This window comes from Hoplias malabaricus, chromosome 13 (genome assembly GCF_029633855.1).
Source record: "Hoplias malabaricus isolate fHopMal1 chromosome 13, fHopMal1.hap1, whole genome shotgun sequence".
NCBI classification, from domain to species: Eukaryota; Metazoa; Chordata; class Actinopteri; order Characiformes; family Erythrinidae; genus Hoplias; species Hoplias malabaricus.
The window spans coordinates 16,963,718-16,980,660 of record NC_089812.1 but is presented as its reverse complement, the minus strand read 5'-3'; the positions used below and the strand labels follow the sequence as shown (position 1 = coordinate 16,980,660).

Sequence of the window (16,943 nt, the reverse complement as noted above, 5' to 3'; positions counted from 1 at the left end):
CCTAATATGTCTAATGTATACATAATGTTTAATAAAAGTATAGAGTTTCTGTGACGTTACGTCTCTGGATTCTGAACTCTGAATTAATCACAACTTTAGTGTATCATTAATCATTCATTATCTGTAACCGCTTATCCAATTCAGGGTCGCGGTGGGAAGCATGCAGGGTCGAAGCATGATGGCAAGATAATCCGCATAGCCATACTTGGTAGATGTTGTATCTGGCAGGTCAGGAATATAGATGTTGAACAGCATTGGTGAGAAGACAGAACCTTGTGGGACTGTTGGTTTTCAACGATGGGGGTGTCTGCCCATCCTAAGAAGGTTCTCTGCCTTGGTCTTGACCTTGGCTTATACCTTGGTCTGCCAGTTCGATGATTCTTTGGTGACATTAATTTAATGAGTTGGTCTTGCACCATTTCTCACTACTCACAGGGGAAGCCGCATGGAGGCTGTCGTCTTCTCCCCAAAACTCTGCATAAGTATGAGCTATTTGTAATTACTGCTAAGTAATCATTTGTACTAGCTATATATTATGAACGGGAGATTCTCTTTACAGTTTTAGAATGAGCTCACACATCAGGGGGCGTGAGCTCACACATCAGAAGGAGTGAGGGGAGGTGGAGGTTCTTCTCCTCACAGATTTAGAGTGAGATCACACATCAGAGGGAGATTGATTGTTGGAAAGACATAAAATATATTTATATTTATCGTTGTAAAATTATAAAGAAAAAAGAGATTGTGACTGTTTATAAAATGCTTTATTTGTGTTTTGGAAACATTTACATTTATATACAGATTTGCACTAGAATCAAAAGATTATATTTACATTGTATTTTACAATATATTTAGACTGTCTGTGAGGAGTTGTGTGTTCTCCCCGTGTCCATGTGGGTTTCCTCCAGGTGCCCCGGTTTCCTCCCACAGTCCAAAAACACACGTTGGGAGGTGGATAGGTGACTTAAAGTGTCCGCAGGTGTGAATGTGTGTGTGTGTGTGTGTTGCCCTGTGAAGGATTGGCGCCCCCTCCAGGGTGTATTCCTGTCTTGCCCCAAAGATTCCAAGTAAGTTCTGGACCCACCGTGACCCTGAACTGGATTAGCGGTTACAGATAATGAATGAATGAATTTTGCACCCCAATTAATCCCTCTCAACTTGCTCTAGGCTAGCTTAAAATAACTGCACTCATGTGTAAGCAATATTGTTTGATATTAATTGCAAAAGTAAGATTAATGAATCTTGAATACTCATTCAAAAGGACGATTCCAGGATTTTTTCTCCTAAAGTCCTCGTCTTCTCAAATATCATAAATTATATGTGAGGGAGTGAGATAAAGAAAGGAAAGGTAGAAATGAAATGAAGGAATCAAGGGTGAATCTGCTTCTAGTCAGGAAGTTCAGCTAAGAGAGGGGTTGCCTCAAGGCAATAGAAATTCCAGCAGAATTTTTATTTCTATAAGCAAAATTAGAAAGCTATAGTTTTAATCCCACAAAGCTCAATGCCATGCTCAGTGCATGAAAGAGACCTGAGACCTCTGTACCCTGAAAATCAGTGGAGCTTCAGGACCCAACCTGCTGCACAGTGAGACGCGCCTATGGCTCGCCCAAGGAAGTAGATCCTGCAATGGAGAAGGTCACATGTACCCTCAGAATGAGCAAAGGCCCAGTGGAAGAAGAGGAATGGCTGCTGCTGCATTGCAACAAGGCCCACATCTACGAGAAGCTACAAAAATCATCTCCAGGTATGAAGTAATGTCATGGTTCATTTCATTTCATTTTTCAAAGGGTGGTGCCAAATGCTGTTGCTTGGATAAACTATAGCTTTTTTAGAATTTAGGCTAGTTATCATAGAGAAATTCCTTAATATATTTATTTCCCACGTCCTTCATGTACCACTTTAGTCCATTTTTTTTATTTGAATGTATAATCAATATTCATTATTTGATATTACATTTAATAAACCAGTTGTTTGATTAAAAAAAAAAAAAACAGTCCTTGTTATTTGTGTGTGCACCTTTCTTGTACAGAATCCTCACTTACTGGTCAAATTCAATTTTGGAACCAAGAACCCTTTAGCAGATCAATAAGCATAGTAATTAATTAACAATAATTACTTATAGCTAATGCAGCTATATTGTATATAATATCGCCCAACATTATGGCCTGTTTGTCAAAGGATGTTTTGGTTAGGGCCTTAATATGAGGAGTCAAGATGTGAACCTAGACTGTGGTGTGGCTGCAAATTCTCCAGTGGTTCAAAGTTGAGTGTAAGATCAGAGAGTTTTGATAACATGGACTTAGGGCCAATGAACAAGACTTTCATTCCATGATACCACATGGCAATTGTAAATAAGATTCTAGGAATCTTATTAGGGAAATGATTAGGAAGATGTGAAGAATTTCTTTGCTCACTTGAAAAAGACACAAGAAGCTCAAAAACTATGCATACTGCATTATTTCTGTTTCTTGATTTCTCATTAGGCGGCACGATGGCGCAGCAGGTAGTGTCGCAGTCACACAGCTCCAGGGACCTGGAGGTTGAGGGTTCGATTCCCGCTCCAGGTGACTGTCTGTGAGGAGTTGGTGTGTTCTCCCTGTGTCCATGGGGGTTTCCACCGGGTGACTGTCTGTGAGGAGTTGGTGTGTTAAATAAAATGATTCTATTAGAGCCCACCCAACATTTAAGTTTAATAAGTTGCAGCATTTTTTTTTGTAATTTTAGGCAAAAGGCAAATACAGCAGAGAAAAATCATAAGGACATATTTTGCATGAATGTTTATTAAAGCAATATGACAATCTACAATATAATAACAGGAAGACATACAATAATACATGATGGCCAGTATAAACAAAATTTTGCAGAGGATTGTTAGAATAAAACTGCACATTTAGTTTTTTTCTTGCCTTTAGTTATAGCTTACTGGGGTCAGTGTTTCTCGAGGGCTTTTGTCAGCAGGTTGTTTAATCGAGAGATCATTGGACGTGGGTCGTCATTTAAGCCAGCTGTGACCATGGCATTGTCAAAAATCTGAAATAAAGATGAGATGCTCATCTTAAATTTTAGCTAATCTTCCTAATTTTATTAAATAACAAAATTGGCTGAAAACAAGATTACAAGCTGCAATTGTAAAGGACTTTGAATACAATAAAAAATAAATAAATCAATAAATAAATACCTGCTCAAGAAGCAGCTGTGCAAGATCAGGATTGGAATCTTTCAACTCATAAAGTTTCTTGATGAGGTCATGCCTGTATGAAAATGAAAAACATTTCATCTGAGTTGAGCAAAGCTGGAACAAACAGCTTTTTGTTCAAACATTTCAGAGTTCAAATAATAACAATCTGGTTCTCATTCCACCGCCAGCTCGCTTCTCTAGCCTCAAGTGCAGTGCAGTGCAGTGAAATTACTTTATTAACAGAATTATTCTGACTTAATTCTCTTAATGATATAGACTTTAATCGCTAGATTTTCTGATTGTATCCTCAGAATCCCAAATTTATCATTGGAATAAAAATCTTTTGTTTTACTTTCTTACTTCCAATGCAGTCTTATAATACTGACATTTTGAAATAATAACTGACATAATTATGTAATGGGAAAACACACAACATCATCGGTGTTTAGGTAAAAGTTTATAGTTTTCTTTTTATTTATTTATCTTTTTTTTTTCATAATTCCATTCTCATGCTTTTTTTATTCTCTTCCTTACGCAATGTTGATTTCCAGGGTGGGCTGAAGGATCTGGGCTTTCTCCTCCTCATTGCGGGCCAGCTGTTGTGTGCGGAGAAAATGTCTTGCTGCTCCCATCTCTAGCACTGTTATCATGGCTGGGTGAGTGTCCAAGCGAGGGGTCACCTATCCGAGTATTAGGATGTCATAATCATTTATTTATACTGCATGCTTATTTAGAAGAGCTGTTAACTATTCTTAAGAGAGCTGTTAACTGTTTACAAGAACACAAATGAACTATAATATTTTCCGGATATTTACTAGGGATGCACCGATACCACTTTTTCCCTTCAGATACCAATATTTCATGTTCAAGTATCTGCCAATACAGAGTACCAATACCAACTTTATCATAACTACTAGACAGATATAATCCAGCCTATAAATCCAGATATTTATATTGCTATACTTACATTTTTTGTTAAAACTGTTCTGTTTTGCTTATAAGAGATAATAAGCTTGAATGAATATCATTTACTTTTTTATTGACTGAACATTAAAACATTAAGTTTCAGAGCCATGAGAAAACTCAGTATTTCTAAAATACAGTAACAAGTACAAGTAGGAAGACATATTCTAGCCTGATTGAACAGCTTTTTACACTTTTATGAGGATATTTGTCACGACTGTGAAATGCACTTTTTAAGAACTCCTGCTGACCTGCGCTTCATTGTGGTTGCTTAAATGATGTCAGTGTTCTTTGGCATTAAGCTGGGGTTACACTGCACAGCTTTTAGCACGATTTTAAATATTTTTGCCTCAAAATCATGTTTCAGACCACTCGCAGTATATCAAACTTTTAATTTTTTTTTCAACCTGAATTTGGACGTAGTCACACAGTGTAAACTCTCCACCAACTCTAGGCTGAACTAGTCCCTTCAACAGCCAATGAGAACAGAGAACAGAAAATAAACACAGGTGTGTGCAGTGGAGCTCTACAGTGAAGGACGGATTAAACAGTAAAACTATGAAAAATTACAATACATGTAGTTGGATGCACATGTCCCCAAATAATGAGTATTATCTGTAGGAGAACATGGTGCACCACACAACACACTGTTACAGCCTTTATTAGAACTGAATTCTATTTTTCCATTCCACCTTAAATGATGCAACACTGGCACATGCTACAGCGCTGTTTCTAAAACATTTAAGGTGGAACATAGCCATAACTATGTGCTATTCTCCTAATCTCCAGCTCCCACTGCAGGGTGTAGAGACCTCACCGAATATGTTTTCCCATCCATGACCCAAAGACATTTATACATGTCTTTTCTTTGTGGATCTACACAAATAGCAGCACAAACAATAACTGCAGCAAATTGTATGTCTGTATTTATATGTGTCTCTAAGAAAACACGAGTTACATGTTTGGTTGGGGAGTTTGGGGCCGTGTAGTGTGTGCGATTTATTTTCAGTCTCTGCAAAAATCGGCAAAACAAGTTGTATAGTGTGAAATACCCAGTCTGTTTATTATCTGTCCCAACTTTGAATTGAGCTGAATACATGCAGTATCTGCTTCATGGGGTGTGTCCCAAAAAGTGCTGTGTACTACATGTAGGGAATAATGTAGGGAGTAGTGGGCCATTTCCAACACACCTATGGTATCGTTGCTTTCTGTAGCCGATACCGATACTGTGTTTAAGTGCCAGTATCAGTGCCAATACTGATCGGTGCAACACTAATATTTATCAAATTAAAACTATATTTTGATGAGTTTACATTTCAGCAGCTACCTTTACATTTTTCATTACCTTGATATTTGTGACTTTCTGGCCAAGAGAGTTCTTCATCCATGCCATTAGATGTTCAGCTTCCTGCTCTGTTAATTTTTCTGATTCTAAAAATTATTGGTTGATAATTAGACTGATCATTTATTAGTAAAAAAAATATATATATATATATATGTAATTTTTTTTTTCCCCTGCAAATTTGTAATTCATTCTAAAATCATGCATCACAGACATTGGAATATGAAGGACTACCATACCTGGTTTGCGGTCTTGAAATTTCTCCTCTTTGTAGTGGTCAACAACAATATCTGTTTCCACAGAAATGAGCTTCTTCTTGTCAAACTCTCTGAGGTGGAGCAGAGTTAGCTCATCAAACTGCTCATAACAGAAAAGTACCTGCAAGAAAAGATCAAACTCAAAATGAAGTGTCTAAAATCCTGAATGTCCAGCTCCTAGACCTAAATAAGTGGTGCTACCTTATGAAGAACTTTGATAACATGCACAAATAGCAAACAAATGTGAGCAAGGGTGTTAAAAGCCAGTTCCATTTGGACCTTCACAACTACAGTTATATATGTATAAAAAACATTTTACAAAAGCATTAAATCGTCTTACATGTCATCTGCTCTTGCAGGGAATAAACTACTTGGTCACATCCATTTTGTTCATTTATACTATGTCAACTTCCTGTGATTTGTCTGAAAGACCAAGCCTTCAAAAAAGTGTTTTTACACTACACACAAACAACTTTGTTTCCATTTGAGCTGAACAGACACCAGTTCTTATGGTTCTGTGGTCCGAGACATCTTTCACACTTGCTATTTATGTTCAGAGCAAATAGAACAGTTCTAGATCTGGACAAAACCAGCACCCTTATACAAATAGAGGTTCCTATTGGTTGTATGCAGTTAACCCATTTGGAAACATCTGCACTGTTTCATTTTCACCGCTAACTAAAATCTTTTGAATATACAGTGGTGTGGAAAATTGTTTGCCCCCTTCATAATTTCTTGGTTTTTTTTTTGCCTGTTTGTCACTATTAAATATTTCGGATCATGAAACAAATGTAAATATTTGTCAAAGACAACACAAGTAAACACAAAATGCAGTTTTTAAAAATTTGCCCCCTAAACCTAATAACTTGTTGGGCCAACCTTAGCAACAAAAACTGCAATCAAGCTTTTGTGGTAACTTGCAATGAGTCTTTCACAAGGCTGTGGAGGAATTTCGGCCCACTCATCTTTGCAGAATTGTTATAATTCAGCCACATTGGAGAGTTTTCGAGCATGAACCACCTTTTTAAGGTCATGCCACAGCATCTCAATAGAATTCAGGTCAGGACTTGTTGTCTTTGGGTGTCATGGCTGATGACCAGCTGACCTTCGCAGATCACGTTACCGCTATAGCTCGATAATGCCGCTTCTCCCTATTCAACATAAGGAAGATTAGGCCATACCTAACTCAACATGCAACACAGCTCCTTGTTCAGACGTTAGTAATCTACCGTCTTGACTATTGCAACCCCCTCCTGACAGGTCTTCCGACCTTTGCTGTGAGACCGCTACAGATGATCCAGAATGCTGCAGCACACCTGGTTTTCAACCAGCCTAAAAGAGCACATGTCACACACCTATTAGTTGAGCTGCATTGGCTACCCTTAGCTTCTCGCATCAAATTTAAATCACTAATGATGGCCTTCAGAGTATTCACTGGCTCTGCTCCCATCTACCTCAATAGACTCTTAAAGCAATATGTTAGCGCCCGCCCTCTCCGTTCCTCAAAGGAGCGCCAACTAACACGGCCAACCCCCTGTACAAGTCAGTTGAGGCTATTCTCATCTCTGGTACCACACTGGTGGAACAAGCTTCCAAGCACTATCAGAGCAACAGAAACCCTCTCCGCATTCAAGAAATCCTTGAAGACCCAGCTCTTCCGAGAGTATCTCTTGCACTGAAAGACTTACATTTATTTACATTTATGCATTTGGCAGACGCTTTTATCCAAAGCGACTTACAAAAGAGGATCTAACATTCGAACTACAGCACAAATTATACAAAATACCTTACATTAAGTGCAATATGCCAGGAAGTAATAAGTGCATTAAAGAAAGACATTCAGTGCAAAAGATACTCTCGCAAGAGCTGGGTTTTCAATGATTTCTTGAATGAAGAGAGGGTTTCTGTTGCTCTGATAGTGCTTGGAAGCTCGTTCCACCAGCGTGGTACCAGAGATGAGAATAGCCTCAACTGACCTGTACGGGGGGTTGGTCGTGTTAGTAGGCGCTCCTTTGAGGAACGGAGAGGGCGGGCGCTAACGTATGGCTAACGTATGGCTAACGTTTGCATCTTTAATGCACTTATTACTTCCTGGCATACTGCACTCAATGTAAGGTAATTTGTATAAATTGTGCTGTTTGAATGTTAGATCCTCTTTTCTAAGTCGCTTTGGATAAAAGTGTCTGCCAAATGCATGAATGTAAATGTAAATGACTAATATTTAAATTTGTTTGATGATCTGAAACAAAACAAAAAAAAGAAATCCTGAAGGGGGCAAACACTTTTTCACACTATGGTATACATTTTTAATTAATCTGAGAGTAAGACTCCAAAATAACCATGGTTATTTAAATCCTGACTATTAAAAGATCCATATTCCAATATACGTCACAGGGTGTTGCCAGATTTCTGCAATAGGATATCACTCACCTCTGTGTCTTTCTGCTTCATTGCCTCAAAATATGGGGACTGCTCAGCTAGATGGCGGTTTGGAGTACAAAGGTAGTAGATGTTCCTTGTGCCAGCTTTCATTCGGGAAGTGTAGTCCATCAGGCTGGTCAGCTGACCTGCAGGCAATGCAGAGGACTCAAAAAGAAGCAGCTTGGCTATTTCCTCCTGATGGATGGAGAAAATAACGTCAAATTCCTCAAACTGGAAGACTAAGACTAGCCCTGTATTGAAATTGAATGTAAAACACAAACAAGTTACTAAATGAATAAAAAAAAAGAAATTGGTTTTAAGCTTCATATGTAAGAAATATTATATATATATATATATATATATATATATAAAAAAATGAGGCTGATCCATTAGGATCTTTGATTCTACAATTACAATTTGATACTGAATTATCACTCTCCCTGACCTTGACTTCCTGTTCAGCTGTGGTCACGATCCCTTCTCTCATGAAAAGCCCATAGTCCTCAAAAAAACGAGCGTATTTCTCAGACTCCTTCTTGCTCTGGTCATACATGAAACGAATGATTCGCTGCTGGAGAACATCTCGCAGTTTCCTAATGAAATGACAATAAAAGTTATTTATCAATCAAATTATATACCACACTACTTAATTTTCATTTCAGTTAAATCTGAAAAGTAAAACTGTAACTTTGATGCTTAAGGTTAGTTAACTGCCACAGATGCACCAGAGTGTTTGCCCAAGAATGATGATACTTTTACCTGATGAGTGCACTTTCCTGTAGTAACTCTCTACTGAGGTTCAAAGGAATGTCTTCACTGTCGACAACACCTGCAACAAAGTGTTATCACATTAAAAAAAGTTGTGCACACAAGAGGCATCATTGTGGGGAAAAAAAATATTCTTCAGCTTTCATTTACATTTGAACAAAGTGGCATGTCCAAAATTATTCATACCCTCTGAAAATTGTCAGTCTATGGGAAAAGCCAAAGTTCTACACCGTTCCAAATAGTCCAGTTGTTCTGAAAATCCTAATTACCCTGATTCATTGGGAACAGCTGTTTTAATCAAGTCAACAGGTGAAAAACAGCAGCTCTCTGCAATTGGATTTTGGACAGTCATGGCTAAGACCAGGGGTGGGCAATCTTATCCGCAAAGGGCCGGTGTGGCTGCTGGATTTAAGTCCATTCATGCTCAAGCACACCTGATTTCACTCCTTTAATTAGTTGGCTTGAGTAAAACAAATGATCATGTGACCTCCTGGTTGGTTGGAACAAAAACCAGCAGCCACACTGGCCCTTTGCGGATAAGATTGCCCACCCCTGGCTAAGACAAAGGAGCTCACTAATGACCTGTGGCTGCACATTATGGCTGCTCACAAGACAGGAAAGGGCTATAAGGCCATATCTAAATGTTTTCATGTTCCAGTGACTACAGTGCAAAGTATCATTAAAAAAATACTAGACATTCCGCACTGTAGAAAATCTCAGAGGTTGTGGTTGGAAGCCAAAAGTGACACCTGTGCTGGCCAGGAGGATAGTGAGAGAGGTGACGTCTCAAGGCAGACAATCCAACTGACACTGCAGGGTTCCATAGATACAGAGCCAGGACGATGCCACTTCTCCAGAAAAGGCACACAAAAGCCCACTTGGCCTTTGCAAAATGCTTCTTCTGGTTTAAGGTCAGATGAAACAAAAAGTGAACTGTTTGGCCAGAAGGATATATCCTTCATTTGGCATAAAAGATTTGGATGCTTTCAACCCTAAGAACACCAACCCCACTGTCAAACATGGTGGTAGGGGCGTAATGATTTGGGGGTGTTTTTCAGCTAATGGAACAAGGAACCTAATCACAGTAAATGGCATCATGAAAAAAGAGCAATACATCAAGCAGTCTGCAGAGAAATTTTGACCAGTGGACATTTCAGCACGACAGTGACCCAAAACACATAGCAAAAGTGGTGAAGAAATGGTTAGCGGACAAAACGTTTTACAGTGGAAAACGTAAATGAAATGTAAATAGAAGCTGAGAATTGTTTTTTTCCCCCACAATGATGCCTAAAATTCATAAAATGAATAATAAAAGTTGATTAATTTCAGTAATTCGATTCAAAAGGTGAAACTTGTATATTATACTCATTCATTACACACAGACTGATATTTAAAGTGTTTATTTCTTTTAATTTGATGATTATAACTGACAATTAATGAAAAACCCAAATTCAATGTCAGAGAATTTGAATATTGTGAAAAGGTTCAATATTGAAGACACCTGGTGCCAAATCAGCTAATTAACTCAAATCACCGGCAAAGGCCTCTCAGTCTAGTTCTGTAGGCTACACAATAATGAGGAAGACTGCTAACTTGACAGTTGTCCAAAAGTTGACCATTGACACTTTACACAACCAGGGCAAGACACAAAATGTCATTGCTAAAGAGGCTTGGCTGTTCACAGAGCTCTGTTTCCAAGCACATTAATAGAGAGGCAAAGGGAAGGAAACGACATGGTAGAAAAAAAGTGTACAAGCAATAGGTATAACCGCACCCTGGAGAGGATTGTGAAACAAAACCCATTCAAAAATGTGGGAGAGATTCACAAATACTAGACTGCAGCTGGAGTCAGTGCTTCAAGAACCACCACACACAGACGTATGCAAGACATGGGTTTCAGTCAGAGTCAAACATCATTCAGTCAAACATCTCACCTGAACTAAAGACAAAAAGAGTGCTGCTGAGTGGTCTAAAATTATGTTCTGTGATTAAAGTAAATTTTGCATTTCCTTTGGAAATCAAGGTCCCAGAGTGTGGAGGAATAGAGGAGAGGCACAGAATCCACATTGCTTGAGGTCCAGTATAAAGTTTCTACAGTCAGTGATGGTTTGGGGTGCCATGTCATCTGCTGGTTTTGGTCCACTGTGTTTGCCGAGGTCCAAGGTCAACGCAGCCATCAACCAGGAAGTTTTAGAGCACTTCATGCTTCCTGCTGCTGCCTACTTTATGAAGATTTCATTTTCCAACAGGACTTGGCATGTGCACACAGTGCCAAAGCTACCAGTACCTGGGACCATGGTATCCCTGTTCTTAATTGGCCAGCAAACTCGTCTGAGCAACCTGGGCTTTCATAACACCTGAGCAGTGCCACAGACTGATCGACTCCATGCCACGCCGTATTGCTGCAGTAATTCAGGCAAAAGGAGCCCCAAGTATTGAGTGTTGTACATGCTTATACGTTTCAGTTGGACAGCATTTTTAAAAATCCTTTTTTTGGGTATTGGTCTTAAGTAATATTCTAATTATATACACACACACACACATATATATATATATATATATATATATATAGTGTTATATATAACACAACTGAGCCTTTTGTCGAAAAAAATGAACAAGAAAAATTAACAAGCCTACCTCGTAAGAACCGCAGCCACTTAGGCAAAATGTCTGCTGCCTTGGTGTGGATAAGGACTTTTCTGCTGTACAGAGCCACGCTGGATCCCATTTCCCTACTTACGTCAAACATGGATGGTTTCTACACAGATATGCACACGCACACACACAAGGATCAGGTCAAAAAAAGCAACAAGTCAATAAGTGTGATGTATTAGGCGTCTTTTTTCCCCTCACATTTTCTGGCACGTAGAAAATGCTGCGGATATTGATTGGTGCATCTGTGCAGTAGTGAAGAATGTAACGAGGTTTGTCATTGGCCTGTGCTACATAGCGATAAAACTCCTCATGCTGCCAGTCGCTAATCTCTTTGGGGTCCATTATCCAGAGTGCCTAGAAATGAAAAATAAAAAAGCAGCAATGTTCACAATGTTCAGATGTTTTCATTTTACACATGGTTACATTTTTAAGTAACAGCATGTTGTAGCTTTAGAGTGCATTTCCTGCAGAAACTGTGCGTTGGAGTCAAAGCTAAAATGTAAGGTGTCAAAACATTAAGCTTTTTGGCTTTGGTGGTAATAGCTTAATTTTACCTGCAAAGAAATCATATTTTTCCAAACACATTTCAAGGCATTCCTAGGGAAACTATATTGAAATATGTTGGATGTGCCCTGTACAACGACCACTGAATTATCAAAATGCTCTATACAAGCACACTATTCCAGAAAAGAATGGACTTTGAAAGGGTGTCAAGGTACCTCAAAAACATGTGAGGATTTGCAGCTCCAAAAGACAGAATAATAAAGATAACCAGAGAGTGCAGTTCCTGCAGAAACTGCAAGTGGGTTGCAGCAGCTGCAAAATATCTACACTGATGATGGCAGAAAATGTAAGAAGTTACTTAAGAAGTCTGCTTCAGTTGTCTTCTCCAGCGTTGACTCTTTGCTCCAGACTCACATTTGCTGAAAGTTCCTCCCTATGGAGGTTAGGGCCAGAACTGAGAGTGTTCGTGTGTGTGTGTGTGTGTGTGTGTGTGTGTGTGTGTGCGTTATTTGCATGTCTGTACATTTTACTTTGATATTTATTGTACATTATACTTGCTTATCTTGAAATGCACTCCAATGAAACTCATTATTATTATAACAATGTCAATTCTCTTACATATTTGACTACAAGTATAAGCCCTGAAAATAAAAATTTCAGAGCTCACTTACCTGCAGTGTGTTCAGTCGTCGACCATTCAGATAGATGGGGTAATTAACAAAGTTACTGTACTTGCTAACAACCTCTGCAGAAAGAAAATATGGAGACAAAATTGAAACATTAGCAATAATTGCTAAAAAAAAAAAATAATAATAATAATTTTATTATCTTTATTAAAATGCATAGTGTAAACTGCCAAAAATGTTTTGTAAAAAAAATAAAATAAAATAAAGAAAATTATACATATATATTTACTTTTAACACGATCTTCAGAAGAAAACTCTTTGCAGTCTTCCTTGAGGTATAACACAATCTTAGTGCCTGGTCTTATCCCACTGGCCGTTGCAATCTCAAAAGCCCCTGAACTGTAGAAGCAACAATATAAACAATAACCCCATAGCTGAGCAATTTAATTATTCTAAATAATATGCCTTAGAAATTGACTTCTCCATTAATAATGATAGCAAGCAAACCATATTTAATGAACTAATAAAAATCAAACAAACAAGTATAAGAATGCTATTAAACACTGGTGAATGGCCTGTGTCCATATCTGTCTACTGTGGTTATCATAAAGAAGGGAATCAGACAATTGTGACCACAGACTTTTGAGCAGCTGAAGTCTTCTATCAAGCCAGAACAGGCAAACATTACACTTACAAAAGAAGTAACAACTGGTATCCTCAGTTCCCAAATGATTCATAGGTGGAAATTAAAGGAAAAAGCAATGTATTACAATGGTAAACTTATATCTGTCTCAAATTTTTGGAACACGCTTTCCATGTGTGTTTATATTTACTGAATTCAATCAAGTTGTTCAGTAAAAACACTCGAAAACCTTTCTGTGCTTTGTTGTTAAATAAAGCTTTATTATCAACTTACAGATGCTTTTTAAATCAATTTCTATGAATTTTTATTGTATTTTCTGCTTTGTTTCTCATACACTTTAACTACTTAATATCTCACCCATCTGAGGACCACTTGCATCCTGGAACACCTGGTTCTGCGCTCTGTGAATAAACATCCACTTTATCTGCCACCATGAAAGCAGCATAAAAACCTACACCGAACTGACCAATGATGGAGCTGCTGGCTTCTACTTGACCCTGAAGAGCATCCAGGAAATCCTTAAGAGCAGGAAGGAAAAACACAAAAGATGATCTAACAACTATACTGTAAAATGCTTAGAGGAAAATAGGAGGTAGAACACAGGGGACAACAATACAAACCTTAGAGCCAGAACGAGCAATGGTACCCAGGTTGGAAACCAGGTCTTCCTGATTCATTCCTATGCCTGTGTCCTAGATAAGATCAAAAACAGTTTATTTAGCATTACTTACAAATGAAATTCTCAGGACCTTCTAATAATAATGGAGACTCGTGTTATAATGCAACATCTAAACTTACCTGAATAGTCAAAGTGCCTGTGGTTGCATCTGTTTGCAAATGGATTTCCATAGGTGCACTCTCGCCCCCGCTTGTAATCAGTCTATGTCGTAACTTCTCTAAGGCATCACTTGCATTAGAAATGAGTTCTCTGATGAACACCTGTAACCAAGGGAGAGAAAATCTAAGCCAAATACTAACTCTGTCATGTACTGTATACATTTCAACATAATCCATATCTAAAATATTACATTTTCTTTGGTTGTTATATATTTTAATTATTTTTCCTGAGCACAAGAAATTTCAAATCAATTAAATCGTAACCTGGGGCATTGAGGGCACAGCGCTAACTATACAAAAATTAATCAAGTAATGGGAAGCAGTACTACTCATTTGAGTAAAACTCATTTAATGGTAATATTAGAAGTAGTATTTTGTGCTTTCGTACTTGAGTTCAATCTTGAGACCATAAATGAACAATTATGTTCTGACTGCAGATATTTCTTTAAACAGAATGAGAAATGGCCGTTAATTTGAATGTATTCAGTGTTGACAGATAGTGTTTCCAATGACATTTGACAGAGGCACTGGTATCAAACAATTTCTATGCCCCTGTTTGCCTAAAACACACACGCACGCACACACACACGCAGGTATGGGAAAATTAAATATAAGACTTTTTAATGCAACTTAGAGACAGAAATGAGACCAATTTCACAATAGCAAAATTGTGAAAAGCACACAACACCAATGCTTTTTTACCAACTGAATGTGATTCCTGTATTGATATATATAGCAGTTTTCAGGGTACTCACACCCACTTCACAAACATGAACACAGTAAGAGAAATATGTAAATTGATACACTTCGTGAAACAGGACATGACAAATACAATGCAGCTAATGACAGTCAAGGTAGTCTTGAATTTCTCACAAACATCTTCCTTTACCTCTTTCTCCGAATACAAAGATTTGGCCACAATGTCCAACAGCTTTTTTGTCTCTGCCTGGAACTCATGCTTGGAGAAGGACCCTCACAAAAAAAAACAAAAAACAAAGGAAACTTTAAAAAAAATAATAATTTGCTTCTGGAAACAAAGAAGAAATAAAATGCATTTTACAAACTCCTATTTACAAGGCACTCTGCTATTACACGTTTACAAGCATAGCCGAAATGCCAGTATTTAGTGAAAATGTATAAATATTAAAACATTATAATTATAATAATCATTATTATTATTATTATCATTTTATCACATATTAGTTTTGTGGGGTTGTTTGAATTGTGTCACTTAAATATCAACAGGCATCGGCCTCCAATAAATGTTTCTGTTACATACTCATACTAAAAGACTAATATAAATAAACATCTGTGGAACTGATTCTTACCCTCAACACTCTCAGTGTCACTGATGATATTGTGGAGGGTCTCCTCAGTTGTTCCTGCATGGACACTATAAAAACAGCAAGATAACCTCAAACCAGGACAGCTGGGGTTCCACTTTCTATAGTTAGTGAAACATTGCTGCTTCAGGGTGTTACTGGCTGTAAAAGACACAAACATACACTGTCAGAGATCTGCAGCTCTGAACTCATAGGGGAGCTCTCAGACATGGATTACACCTAGTCCTGGACTACACAGCATTTTGAAGTGCGATTTTCCATTGGAAGAAGGATATAATCCAGGACTAAGCTTTCTTCCTGTCCAGGAAACCAACCCATTAACTACTACAAGTACTTAAAGGTGATGTTTATTATTTTAATTATAAAAACAATATAAATTTAAACAGTCGTTTTTTTTTCCACAAATACACCGTTCCACTTTAAGTTCCTGAGCTTGAGAACGTAAACTAATCAGAAAGAACAGCATTTCCTCACAATCGTAGATGTTCCTTTTAAGTGTCTTTGATGCTAAAAGCAGTTTAGAGAGGCATATAACCAAATTTAGGCATAAATAATGGGTTTAAATATGATTTTATAGGGTTTTTATATTTATGATATTGTTATTATTATTATAATTATTATTAAACAATCATTTAACTTTATCCTATCAGGATAGATTATTCCAGGTCTAAATGACTGTGCCGTCTTATTAAACAAGATATACTCCTAACACTTCTCACATTTAATTCATAACGAATAGATTTTAATATGAATATATACAGATTATAACTGTCTTTGTTCTGTGACTAAGGCTCAGAGTTGGAGAGTGTTGACAGTGGCTTAAAGAAATAACGGCCCTTACCTTTCCCTAAACTCGCGGTCCGGTTTCCCGTCCTCTGGGCCCAGGAGAAAGGCCTGGAGTTCGTTTGACAGCAGCGCAGATAGAATCTTCGCAAAACCGGAGCCAAAACTGGAGCCCGACACCACGCCATGACACTCTACCTCAGAGCGACCTCCGCAGTACGAACACGTGGGTGGCGACTACTGATGACGAACAGAGAGGCGTTCTTGTACATTCATAAAACCGCTGAAATAATAATATAGTAATAAAATAACAAATAATTAAAACCGCTGAATTATTATTATTATGTTACATATTGTAATTGTTAGGATTTTTCTTCTTATTATTTTTTTTTCTCGGCTAAAGCGCAATGTGGAGCAGAAACCGTAAGGCCTAGAAACGCCATATTTGGCAGATTGATAGGGAACCCGTTAAATGACTCAGCCAAGAAGAGTTACAATCCTTGGCCTAATGATGGCGCTATAGCGCAGCCAAACGCGTTTCAGTCCATATCTCTTAAACCGTGAGGCTTAGAGACGAAATTTTTCCCTGATTCCTTGGCTTCAGACAATCTAGTTATTATTATTAT

General features: G+C 37.9%; 1 protein-coding gene across 1 annotated transcript; it reads right to left on the bottom strand.

Annotated features, from left to right (window-relative positions):
* Positions 1-2,758: 2,758 nt before the first annotated feature.
* trap1 (TNF receptor-associated protein 1) lies at positions 2,759-16,615 on the bottom strand. Its single transcript, XM_066642577.1, has 18 exons — positions 16,376-16,615; positions 15,520-15,675; positions 15,081-15,163; positions 14,153-14,293; positions 13,975-14,046; positions 13,712-13,872; positions 13,001-13,110; positions 12,757-12,830; positions 11,780-11,935; positions 11,564-11,684; positions 8,918-8,987; positions 8,604-8,751; positions 8,168-8,353; positions 5,720-5,858; positions 5,484-5,569; positions 3,710-3,855; positions 3,176-3,248; positions 2,759-3,027 (listed from the first exon to the last, which is right to left on the bottom strand). Exons 1-18 carry the CDS (start codon positions 16,503-16,505, stop codon positions 2,926-2,928), a joined length of 2,154 nt encoding a protein of 717 aa, XP_066498674.1. The 5' UTR covers positions 16,506-16,615; the 3' UTR covers positions 2,759-2,925.
* Positions 16,616-16,943: the final 328 nt, after the last annotated feature.